The sequence below is a fragment of the Pholis gunnellus genome (genome assembly GCF_910591455.1).
Source record: "Pholis gunnellus genome assembly, chromosome: 22".
NCBI lineage: Eukaryota > Metazoa > Chordata > Actinopteri > Perciformes > Pholidae > Pholis > Pholis gunnellus.
This window is the reverse complement of record NC_136549.1, coordinates 13,907,065-13,919,703: the sequence shown is the minus strand read 5'-3', so window position 1 is coordinate 13,919,703 and position 12,639 is coordinate 13,907,065. Positions and strand designations below refer to the sequence as shown.

Genomic DNA, 12,639 nt, shown 5'->3' with positions numbered 1-12,639 from the left:
CTTTACAGGACGCACTCACAATATAATTTTGTTCCTGGCAAGTCGGGTGAAAACAGTCGTGCTTGTGTGCATGTTCTTCATTAGGTGCCACATGATGCTTTAGCCTCGGATGATACAATGTTCAAAAATACCCTGCTCTCAGTTCAAGACGTGAACCGTATAAAGGCAACTTAGGTAAACACGGTGGATGTAGAGAGTGAAGAATCGTGGGAAAAACTCTCCTGGGAGTGAAGTGGTTAACTCGTCTTCATTTCAAGTTAAACACTTCAGTCTTTACGAGGCGAACGCCCAAAACAACAGCCTGTGATCAGAGTGAGGGGTGCCACAGAAAAGCCACTTTCCTTCAAGATAAAAGGCCCCCGCCTCAATTGCGTACGTCACACAATAATGAAAATGTGACTTTAGCCCAAGGCATGGAGGCAAAGCGCAGGCAACCTGTTTGTTGATTAGAGGAGGGAGTACAAAGAGAGCTGTGGGAGGGTCAACGGAGGGGAGGAAATGGAGGGTGTGTAGATCTACGTTGCCTCCCCCCCTGCTCTCAGCGCAGATTGAAAAAGTGATAAATATGCATGAGTTTGGCTTCAACAGGGAGGGCCTTTGATGGTACGGTTGAGAGTTCTCTATCTCTGGAGCAAATAGGCTGAAAATAACTGTCTGAGAATTGTTTGTGTGCGAACAATATGCGCTTTTAATGAGTAGGAGAGACTCTGTAGGAACTGTTTTCATACTGAATGTCCCCCTGAACAAGTGCTCTGTAGTCATAGCTTCTCTTTTATGACTGGATGAAAGCTGAAGTAATAATCTTGAATGTTTTCCTTTAAATAAATGTCTGTTAAGTCACTATTGCCGAATGAGCTGTTGAGGATTGAGCCTATGGCCCACTGATGAAATTGTTTGCACATGCAGTATTACAAACTGGGCGTGTGTGGCGACAATCACTGGAGAGTGACATTTCAGTCCTAATCCTAAGAAAGGGGAAGAATTTCATTTCCATTTAACAAAAGCAGCTAAAGTTCTCAAATGTCTTAAACAAAGTCACCGTTAAAGAACATAGTTTCAATTAAATTATATTAAAATTACTATTTGATTTTAATTATATTCTTATATAACTTCTAAGACTACAAATGTGACCAGGAATTCAATACACATTTTTGTTTCGTTACCAAAAAACCTTCGGCAACTTCAGTTGCCCTCAATATGAAATTGCAACAAGAGCGTGTGTGAACTGACGTTATTAAAGAGCAGCATCCAAATCCTAAAATTCAGTCTTATTGAGTTTTCTTCTGAGATCTCTCTTGAAACTTGAGACTTCATTCGGAGAGCCTAACGTGGTCTTGTGTGTAGCTTTTTCTCTTGAGTTTAATTTAGTAGAAGTAGGAGAAAACTTTTTATCTCGGTGTGGAAACGAGCTTATAAACCTTTTTTTCTTCTGTGTGTGTCTCAGACCTGCAGGCCTCCCAGTCCTTTGAACACTACAGTATATCGGAGAAGGCCATGGACTACAGGATCCTGCAGATGGACGAGGACCAGGACAGGATGTATGTGGGCTGCAAAGACAATGTTCTCTCCATGGACATTAACAACATCACCCTTGGCACGCTTAAGGTCAGCAGATGCTTATTATCAGGATCTACGATTGACGTTTTGTTTTAATACAAGGAGAAAATACAACGTTTTGGTAAATTTGACGGTGTGTGGGGCACACCATAAAACTGCTGCACTGGTATTATTCTAATCTGTGCAATGATATGCAAATTACCATACGTTTGCCTCGATCACAACCATTTCAGGGTTATTCAAACGAGGCATAAACATGCCCGAGCTCTCTGATAACTGATTCTGTATGCAGTGAAGGAGTTATCTTCAGTGTAATTGACAGGCATGAAGTGCATAAACAGATGGGGAAGCATTTAGGTTCCCCCAGGGAGCACTGCACCGCATCCATTTCTCGCGGAGTAAATTGCTTGATATATTCATCTAGCCAGACCTTCAAGCACCTCTCGCAGGTTTGAAAACTCTCACATTTTCCACAGACGGTAGCTGGCTCCAAACATTGACACAGAAACTTCTATCGAAACTGAACATTTTTTTTGCTTTGTTCATTTCCCTGTAAATTCTCCCTGTGATTTCTGTCTGTTTGAATGGGATATGATCAAACCTCAGCTTGTCTCTCTCAATCTGTTACTGGCTTTCCTGGACTCAATTCCCCACTTGTCACTAATTTGAATGCTGTACTGTTGTTTTTTCTTCCCGCCAGGTGTTTTGGCCTGCGTCCACGATCAAGATAGAGGAATGCCAAATGGCAGGAAAGGATCCCACGGTAAGAACCCTCGACATTTCAAAACCCTTCTCTTGGATTTCATTGGGCCTTTTTAGAGGTCAACCAAAAAAATAAGGAATAATAAGCTGGTAACAGCTACTGCGCCAACAGTAAATATCTGCAGCACACCAGCTGTACTGTAAATGGTGAAGTTGCTGATGAACAAGATCTAGTCAAAAGGTCTTGTCAGCTGTTCCCAGATCCGTTCCCCCAAGTGGGTCTACTGCGATGCAGTGCGTGGCGCCTCCTGGGATCCCCCCCTTCTCCCATCTGCGAGCTTGTTTCAGGTCCAACCACATGTGTGTAGCAGGCAGCAGATGTCCACGGGGTCACGGACTGGCCCCGGAGTCCTCCTGGCATCAGGAACCAGAGCGAGGCGTGGGAGGATCCACGGAGCGCCGTAGAAAAACAAACTAGAGGCAAAGCTCGCAAATGGGACGCAGCTCATTGACTCGGAGATTTCATAACCCGGCCTGATTCTGAGCAGCACTTGTTCGCTGCAACAACATTTAATGAAGGCATGCGGTCGGACTCAGAAGACCGATTCCTCCTCCGCCTCTGTTTTCCACTAATTGGGTTGCTCTGGAATCAGTACACGCACAGTTGCCTATAGACACTGCAGTGCAGAGTAGAGACGTTTTTCGAAATCTCCAGTGCAACGTTTTTTTCTTTTACATCAATTGAAACCCTAATTTTCAAAGTAACAGTACAAGTTACCATGAAAAACATCAGCGCTGCCCGTTTGTCCCACATTCTCCACCATCTCTCTGTCCCCTGGCAGCGGCTGAAGTACTGGAGCCAGGCTTCTGTACGACATGCTGTTGCAGAAACAGAGAGAAAGCTGTTTCCAGTCACTGAGTGATTTTTGCTGCTCTGAGTCACAGCCCGCCCGCTGCAGACAGGCTCCCACAAATATTTGGGTGAGCCATCTTTGTGTGGAGCCAGTCAGTGGCCCCTTCTCCCTTCTGTCATCCCCCTTTTTTTTCTCTTTTACTCACAACTCTGCCAGTTTCTCTTCTAAAACGTTCTCTTTCGGCTTTCCATTTCTTCCACCGTCCTTGGTCACTTTTTCCAACCCTCGGTTTTCTTCCCTACCGCAGTATATATATTTCGTTTTCTCTCCCCCATGATGCCGCTCTTCTTTCTCATCGGTTCCTCCGTTTGAATCAGAGCGCCGCATCCCTCCGTTGTGGTTACGCCACACATCTGTATATATTAAGTTACTCTTCTCCGATACAATCTGTGGTCAAGAGGGGTTCCAGAGAGCGACCGCACATAGTTTGCGCCGGGGGGTGCCACAGGAGGAGAAAAATGCACCAACCAGGTTGATTAAGTCTGTTTGCTGCTGGCTCAAAAGCCTCCACTTTAAACTTAATGTGAACAGCACTTGAATTTGAGGTCGTCAGGCTGGATGCTGTTTATCTGGCACGGCCAGCAGGCCTGCTGTGTGAGTAAGAGTAGTAAATGCAGGAGAAAAAAATAAAACAGGACACAGCTACATATTTTAGTTTTATCTTCCTCTTGCGTTTCCCATTCATTTCCCCACGTGGCTCTGTGAAATTCAACACCAGGTACGGGTGCACGCCCGGTGGGAGCGCGATGGTTGGAGCAGAGTGTGATGAGGTGAATGGGGGATAAAAGTGAGGATAAAGCAAGACAAACGGGGAGAGATGAAGAGGAGGAACATAAATAACAGGGATGGGCGTGTGACGTGAAAATTCCCTTGTTTTTCGTCGATGGCTCCCATTGGAGCCGCGCACCGGCCGAGAGCTGCAGCAGCTGCCATTCCTGCAGCCGTGGCCAAGTTCCTGACGGCTCCCTGGATGTGTTTTTCCCTCTCCTCCCCACTCTCATTCTTCTCTCCCTTCCTTTCTCCGCTCGTTTTCTGCAAGCTCAGGCTTAATTAGCCACAAAGTCCAGCCGCTACCGCTGCTGCCCTTCGTGTTTGGGAAGTGAAAGCAGAGATGCAGCAGTGATCTGCCTTTAACTAGATATATCACATATACCACTGACACTCTTTTTCCACTGGCCTTAATACCAGACCAGTGAGCTGTGGGACTGTTTGATTGTGCAGCATGTGATTGTATAACCATCATAAGAAGTGAGATAAGTTTGAATTACTCCCTCATATGGAATAGGATACTTCAGGAGAGATAAACAAGCTCTGGATTTGGTATTCACCTTGGCTGTACACCAGGAAATAGACCTTAGCCTCTGTTATGTCTGATTCAGTGTGTTGCGTCACAGCCTAGATCAAGAAAATGTGAAAGTCATTATTTTTTAGAGTGCTGCCAACTGCCATTTATATTGTTATTTTATAAAACAATTATTCAAGGTTAAATAACATTAAAGCAACTCTAATGTTTGCTGAACCGTGTTGGCTACAAGTAAAACTGAAATGCTTGAAATGAAGAAATGTCATGAAGTCGACTGTATTCCAGCAAACATTAGCCATCATAACCAAGTTAGGCTGTAGCAGCAATGCAGACTGTATTGAATTGAAGAATGCGGCATTTTACTGCCTATAAATTCAAATGTCCATGTATTTTGTACGAGGAACATTATAAAAGTTGACTTATACTATTTAACTGTAGGTTTAACATGTCATTGTAATTCATCTGAGGGACATTTTTATTGTTGTTTCTAACCTACTGAACTTTTGACGCGTCTCTCTTTGTTTATCGGTGCTTTTCAGCACGGCTGTGGGAACTTCATCCGGGTGGTGCAGCCGTTTAACAGAACTCATCTGTTCATGTGTGGCAGCGGAGCATACAGTCCCGTCTGTGTGTACATCAACAGGGGCCGCAGACCAGAGGTGGGAGCACGTTGACGGATTCACTTCACTGTGTATACAAACTCTTGACGGTGTAAACCATGTTTTGGGGACATTGGCCACGGTGGTCAACACAGCCATTACTCAACCAAAACTATCCCATGTGTTTGGTAGTTTATTCACTCCGGTTGTCCATTAAAGGACTATAGGACACGCTGCAGGCTGCTGAATGATACTACACCATTAACATGATGTTGAGAGTGTAAAAATAAAAACATCTGGTATCCTAAATTCTTAGTATTTATACTTAAATTAAAAAAAGAAGTGTGGAGGGGGTTTGGTGGGTTTTGTAAAGCTAAAAATAATGAGCAAAAGAACATGCAGTGACTCCCCTGTGGTTATTTAACGGTAAACCTAATCACATTACCATAATTGAGTTAGTGTAATTTATGTGCTCATTACTCCGTTGAGACGGTATTTCACAACTCGTATTCTTTGTTATTCCCTAAAACTAGTGTTTACTGTTAATGTCACAGCCCTGAGTGCGTAATACAGTCAAAGTAATGAGAATACTGCCACCCAGAGCAAGTAAGCAAACATTATTTTCTGAGAGAGAGATTAACTTCTTGTAAAATTCTCGTGGGATGTCATGTGGATGAGAAGTTGTGTCACTCAACACTGGAAGGAGTGCACCATTGCCATAATTCTGAGTCCCCAAGAAATGAAAATGTATGCAGTAGATGACGACCAGTGCATATGAACTTAATCTCCTCACAGTTTATCTTTGCCTGAAATTAAATTCATGCCGGCGTCAGATAGCGATATCTAACAATAGCATATTCGTTTACTGTACTACAAGGAGTTTGGAAGTGTCCCCACATGAAACGATCGACTCCATAACTTTATACGAGCAAAGTTTTCTTGTCAGTTTGATGCCCACATGAGGGGAGATGCTGAGGATAAGAGGGTGAAAATGGAGCTCTTGTGTCAGGGATAGAAGGTTGACGGCTGTTTTCCGGGGGCCGCTGCGCTCTCATCTCCGGCCACACAGCTCTGGAAGTGGGATAGCGAGGAAGCCCTCCAGGAGAAAAGTGCTCACCGAGTGAACAGCATTTAGCCACAGACTGCCGACTGTGCTGCCAAACGCTAACAAGCAGAGCGGGTGAGCTCCCAACCAGGCTCTCTTTCCGCACCGCGGTGCCTTTTGTCATTTGGGGGTTTTGTTTGAAAGGCAGACTGCTCTGTTTGCAACGTGTGAGCTCAAACATGTCTCAAGAAAAGGGATCTGTTAAGTGTAACAAGCTGCCCCGTGAGAACGTGTCCGAGACTATAGTGTTGTTTTTTTTAGACTGGATGGAGTGGCTGCAACAGGCATGTGTCACAGTTTTTGTGTCTTGTTTTCCAAACGTGCTCCTTAGATACGTCGTTAATGATACACAGCAATAAATGGCCATCTTACTGAGTTGATTAGTCTTTTATGTCGTCTTTAAATCTTTTATAGGGTGTGATCCCTCCACGAAAAGAAGTTACACTTGTATCAGAAATTCCCCAGAAACATTCAGCAGTAAAACCACTTTTTGAAAGAGAAATATGATCTTAAAGGCATATAAGATTCTCAGATTTACATTATTAATTAAACTAACAATTAAACTTTAAGCTTTAAGTAGTTTTTCTGCAGATCAATGTGAAAACAGACTTTTAGCATCAAGTTCTGCACATACTTTCAAAGAATAAAGGTAAAACATCGAAGTGAACCAACAATAAGCACATTTTTGAGTGCATGGGGGGGCTTTAAAGGTTCATTGCAACATCAAATGGCTTGTTAAAAGGGAAACTCTTTGCAGTGTAGAGGTTAATGACATGGTTTACCATATGGAATATGGAGTCAGTCCACCTCCAGAACCTCTTGGCGAACAGACACATTTTCCTGGAAAATTCTCCTCGACTGAAGTCACCTCATCTCCGTTCCAGGAAACACGACCACCACCGTGAACCAGACCTGAATAGAATGGGACAGGAAGGTCTATAATTTGCCCAAGTTATACTGTAAAAGGCGTTTGGACCGTCCAGTCCACCACAAGGAAGGGGTTTAAACTTGGCAGCCGTCCCACCTGAGATGAAGAGATCGCTATCCAACAAATTTGCAGGGAAATTCCTTCCAAATGGAATGTTCTGTTTTTTTTTACTGCTCCACGTGGGCCAGTTAATGCAGGGCCGTTCCTGTGCTTAGAACCAAAAGGGAGGGAAACGTGAGCAGGGCTACCTGACGTTCATGGTATGCTACTTGCAGTTTTATTGCCACTGGAAGGAATGGCTTATCATATGAAACTGTCTCCACAATCTCTGACTTCCTCTTTTCTCCGTCACAGGAACAAGTGTTTCACATCGACTCCAGGACCGAATCTGGAAAAGGGAGGTGCTCCTTCAACCCTAAAGTGAACACAGTCTCCGTCATGATCAGTAGGTGTTTCCTACCTCCACCTTCATGACTTCTGTCTTCTCACCAACCCTGAAAATTTAAGTTTTGTTTGTTCTTCTACAGTAGCAAGGGCCCATTCGTTTGTGTTTTGGTTCCGGGTCCTTACTGTAATTTAATTAGTTCAGTATCTGCCCCAGTCAGCAGTGCGCCTCTTAGCAACACCAGTCATCAAATGTCAGTTTGTATCATAATAGTTATAATGAAAAGTGAGGAGGCGACTTCAATACACATCAAACACAACCCGCCAAAGCGCCCTCTCCTTCAGGCCGGGCCGTGCCCTCTCTGTCCTTCTCTCTCTGATTGGTCGAGGAGTGTTGGGTTGCTGTTGACAAGGCTTAACACTCGGCGACGCATTGCACCCTCAGCTCCGCTTTCTGTCACCTGAGCATGGCCGTGTCAGCAGTAGCTTTTGCCAGCTAGTGATCTCCTTCAGAGATGCCCGGGAGGGAGGGTTGGAATAACCTAAAGGGGCAAGGAAGGAAGGTGCTCTGCCAAATGGAGTCGAGGTCAGAAGGGAAAGGCCGGTGAAGCAGTGATGCGGCTTCTCCGAGCCTCAAGAGAATCAGAGGTGTTGTCTGGACCCGATAAGATCTGCACTTCATCTCCCCGGCCGCATGTTTTGGACCCTCTTGTGGCCGTCTGTGCTGTCAACGCTCCCTCCTTAGCGAGCCGGCTTGGATGCGGGCCACATTCCTTTAATCCTTCCCCAATTTGCCCCACATCCTCCATACGTACAGTATATTCCAGACCAGATGGATGATGAAGTGAGAGTAAAGATATGATGGAGCAGAGTATTTTATTAGCAGCAGAACACACACCGACTGTAAAGCCATTCATAAAACATATATATCCGTCAAAGAAACAAATATTGGTGTATTGTATCCATATTCTCTTAAATGTCTGAGGCAGTTTTTTTTATTTTCTTGATTTCTAGAAGAACTGTACAGTAGATTATTGTTTATTTGGTTCTGCAAAATAGGTGAGCATATCGTTGACTTGCTGTGTGTTTCTTCCAGACCAGGAGCTGTTCTCAGGCATGTATATTGACTTCATGGGGACAGATGCTGCCATCTTCAGGAGCCTGACCAAGAGAAACGCAGTGCGAACAGACCAGCACAACTCCAAGTGGCTGAGTGGTGAGAGCAAACATTCGCTTGTGATTTTGAATTTATATGCATAAATACATTGATGAATTTACACAGATGTTTTTTTCCATTTATTTCTTAATTGTTAAAGTCTCCATGTATTCCTTTTTTTCGCATTCAGAGCCGATCTTCATTGATGCCCACCTGATACCAGACGGAACAGACCCCAATGATGCCAAATTGTATTTTTTCTTCCGTGAGAGGCTGACGGACAACAGTGGAAACACAAAAAATATCCACACCATGGTGGCCAGAGTGTGTCCGGTGAGCGCCTTTGCATGTGCCTAAATAGACGGGTTATGCATGTTTTGTGGATTGGAGTTTCAATGTGAGGCTTTTGTCTGCAGAGTGACATCGGAGGACAGCGGAGCCTGGTGAACAAATGGACCACGTTCCTCAAGGCCAGGATGGTGTGTTCAGTTCTGGAGGACGACGGCACCGAAACTCACTTTGACGAACTGGGTGAGTAACGCAAAGGAACAGGAACGCCATTGTGTTGTTTTTACCCGTTATATACGGCCTTTATTGGGTGCGTGACTTCCACGCTCCATTCAGTTTTCATGGTCCATTAAACAAGTTTAAAACAAACTTTGTGTTTTAGAAAACCCGAGACCATCCTAATTCCCGAAAGCTCGCTATTTTTGTTCCGAGGTTTCCAGCGATTGCTTTCTCCATAAACAATCCGTGGAACTTCCTTTGTTTGGTCTGGATTAGGGCTGTAACCCTTTATCAACTTTCATAACAATTGTTCTGTTGTTTTTGGTTACCTTGTATTGGTTTATGAGTATATTATTCCAGTCCTTGCTTAGCCTCACCTTTTTGAAAACTACAAACACAAGCTCGCAAAGCTGCTTTTCCATTTAGCTCATCAGACCAGTGGATCTGTCAACGTGTGCAGTTATTAATTCATGCACTCATCACCTTTTTGGCAATCTCACCTGCAGGGTGAGGTGATCTGGGATATAGGGAATAGGTTGAAGGTATTATAAGTATTACACACGTGTGCACATGTGTGTTTTCCCTTACAGAAAATGTGTTTTTGCTGGAAACCGATCAGCCCAAGGGCCTGTTGGTGTTTGGAGTCTTCACATCCACAAGGTAAGGCCGACGGCGATGAAGCCAAGTGTAACATTCCAGCAGGCCTCAGTGGTTATGTTAATTACTGACTGGATATCAGCGGGAGGGGATGTGCTTGTCAAAGAGCCTGTTGTATAGAGACGTCATGTGTCATGTTGCAGAGCAGCTTATTCAGACGATGAACTATCAGTTACAGCGTCGTGGTGGCTCCACCATATGGCCTTCGTTTTGAATTTTTTTGTCCGGGTGATTGTAAGCAGCAGTGCATTATTATGCTGCAAGATATATATTTACAGTACGCACTGATACAGAATATGTTACATGATACATATTGTTGGACGGAGTAATACGACACAGCAGGACTTTTAGAGCGCAGAGAGAATTTCATTATTCCATTTTCCAGATGGGGGAAACATGAGCCTTGTTTGTCAGGTTTCAGAGAAAACAAGACGGAACATGGTCACCTTTCTCTTTTTAATCGTATCTTAGAATAGTATTTAATAAGTATTGTATGTATGCCGTGTTTAAAATGATCCTAAAACACTTTAGACCAACCAGTTCCAGTAAAAGAGAAAGAGACAAATACAGCACAACACACATGTTTTGTGATTGTTTGTGCCTTTGTTTTTTCTCTTTGGTTTGATTGTAATTTTAACCCAGCTTTAAATGCCCTCCTGCCTCCGCATTACAGTCCTTGTCCCTACTAATTCTGATATTATATGTCGGAGTATTTTCTCAACCCAATTAAGGACATTTAATCAAAATTCAATTCTTGAACTCTCCTACCTCAGTAAATCTTTGACATAAGAAAATTAGGAAGGAAAAGTTCACCCCATGCCGGCTAAACCTCTGTGGTAATTGAAGACAACCGCACTGAATAAACCGATTTAACGTCTCTCGATTAGCCGAAAGTCACAGTCAGCAGGGTTGCACGGCAAATTAGGAGGTTGAAAGGAATGGTCACTTGATCCAGATCCTGCCACAGGCCCTGGATCCACTTGTTAGCTCAGGATCATAGAAAGGTTACAGTAGAGTATCCCGGCTCAAAGAACACAGAACAAACCAAACAGTGAGGTCCTTGAGGTCTCTTACCTCGATGTTATTCCTTTCTTCACACTGTGATTCTTCCTCCGTCTCCACTTCACACAATATGCTTCTGTTCTCCTTTTCAAAAAAGACTCTTTTATGTGCGTGTGTGGTTTTAAATGACTTAGCCAAGCCGCATCAGATCAATGGAGGGGATATAGGTGAGCTGTCTCCACCGGAGTGTGGCTTTGGCTCCACCCAGACTCCATAACTTGCACACCCTGAGAAACTGAGATCTTAATAAACAAGTGCAGAATACGTTAGCTGGGTGGGTCTCAAGGTTGTGGGCTGAGCCGGTTCCCACTGTTGTGTTTCATTGAAAGTATGCATCTCATTTCCTCAGCTCCGTGTTTAAAGGCTCGGCAGTGTGCGTGTACAACATGGCCGACATCCTCACCGTCTTCAACGGGCCCTTCGCTCACAGAGAGGGGCCCAACTTCCAATGGATGGCCTTCCAAGGACGCATCCCTTACCCAAGGCCCGGAACTGTGAGTTCATTTCTGGGCCATTCATTCATTCATTCATAATTTGGAATCATCTAAACCATACCTCCTTAAACATTTCAAGCCAGAAAAAGGAGTAGGTCTTGTATTATCAGCCTGTTAGTACATTTCATAGCATTACCAAAAGAAAAGGAAAATATTTGTTTGCCATCTGCAATCATATGAAACTGCAACATCCCTGGCAGTGCACACATAACAAAGGCCCCAATATAGACCCTTGTGGGACTCCATATTAATCCATTCAGATCAATTATCATCTGTACATATTGTTTTAATATTATCTTAATATGCACATGTATAAACCTTTGTCAATGAGAGACATTACACTCCCCCTTTGTTTCTCCAGTGTCCTGGTGGAGCCTTCACACCTGACATTCACACAACAAAGGAGTTCCCAGACGACGTGGTGACCTTTGTACGAAACCACCCGGTCATGTTCAACCCCATCTACCCAGTGGGACGGAGACCTCTGGTGGTACGGACCAACGCTGACTACAAATACACATCAGTGGCCGTGGACCAGGTCATGGCTGCCGACGGCAACTACCAAGTGCTCTTCCTGGGCACAGGTATGAATGTAGACAGGTCTGGCAGATTCTATATATATCTATATATATATAGATATATATAAAATTACCTTTCCCACACCAAAATATGAACCAGGCAGCATATTTATCTTTGATCTTTTTTACAGTTTTTCTATTGCTTTATCAGTTAAGATATTCACAGATGCATCTGATATGAGGTTATATTGGCTCTGATAATTTTTTATTCTAGCTCTAATGAGCACATTATGGAGCTGGAACCAGGCTATTATAAGGAAATAAATTTACAGTGAAGTGAAGGAAAGTAGCAATAAAACAAAACCTCTCTCGTTAATAAGTGAATGATTGTCAGGGGGAGTCCTTTTGCCACAGCTGGAAATCAGAAGAACAGATAACAGAGGGCATAGTATGCTGTAAAAAAAACAGACGCGACAGCATGTATTATAAAGAGGTCATAGACAGTGTGATGAGACGAGGTTCCTTCGGGGAGGGCTTTCTCCTTGCATGGTTTTATATTTATGACATCAGATGAGAAAACCTGCAGGTGGGTTGAAGTTAGAAAAATGTAAGACTGATTATGAGATTAAATGTTCCTGAGAGCACAAGTGTAGAATATATTGTATCTCTTGTTTCTGTTCTCACAAAATGGTGGTTAAACGGAATAATATGCGTGTGCTTGCGCACATAATTTTGCGTGCATTTGCGCTCGTG

The 12,639-nt window shown here is 43.7% G+C and overlaps 1 protein-coding gene across 1 annotated transcript in view; it reads left to right on the top strand.

Moving 5' to 3' along the window:
• Nucleotides 1-12,639, top strand: part of sema3c (sema domain, immunoglobulin domain (Ig), short basic domain, secreted, (semaphorin) 3C) — a 35,499-nt gene that overhangs the window by 15,923 nt on the left and 6,937 nt on the right. The window contains exons 3-12 of the mRNA XM_079184241.1: nucleotides 1,445-1,605; nucleotides 2,258-2,320; nucleotides 5,016-5,135; nucleotides 7,463-7,553; nucleotides 8,589-8,708; nucleotides 8,839-8,981; nucleotides 9,065-9,179; nucleotides 9,746-9,815; nucleotides 11,224-11,368; nucleotides 11,730-11,952. Of these exons, the coding sequence (XP_079040367.1) occupies nucleotides 1,445-1,605; nucleotides 2,258-2,320; nucleotides 5,016-5,135; nucleotides 7,463-7,553; nucleotides 8,589-8,708; nucleotides 8,839-8,981; nucleotides 9,065-9,179; nucleotides 9,746-9,815; nucleotides 11,224-11,368; nucleotides 11,730-11,952 (1,251 nt within the window). The remainder of the gene's footprint in view (nucleotides 1-1,444; nucleotides 1,606-2,257; nucleotides 2,321-5,015; nucleotides 5,136-7,462; nucleotides 7,554-8,588; nucleotides 8,709-8,838; nucleotides 8,982-9,064; nucleotides 9,180-9,745; nucleotides 9,816-11,223; nucleotides 11,369-11,729; nucleotides 11,953-12,639) is intronic.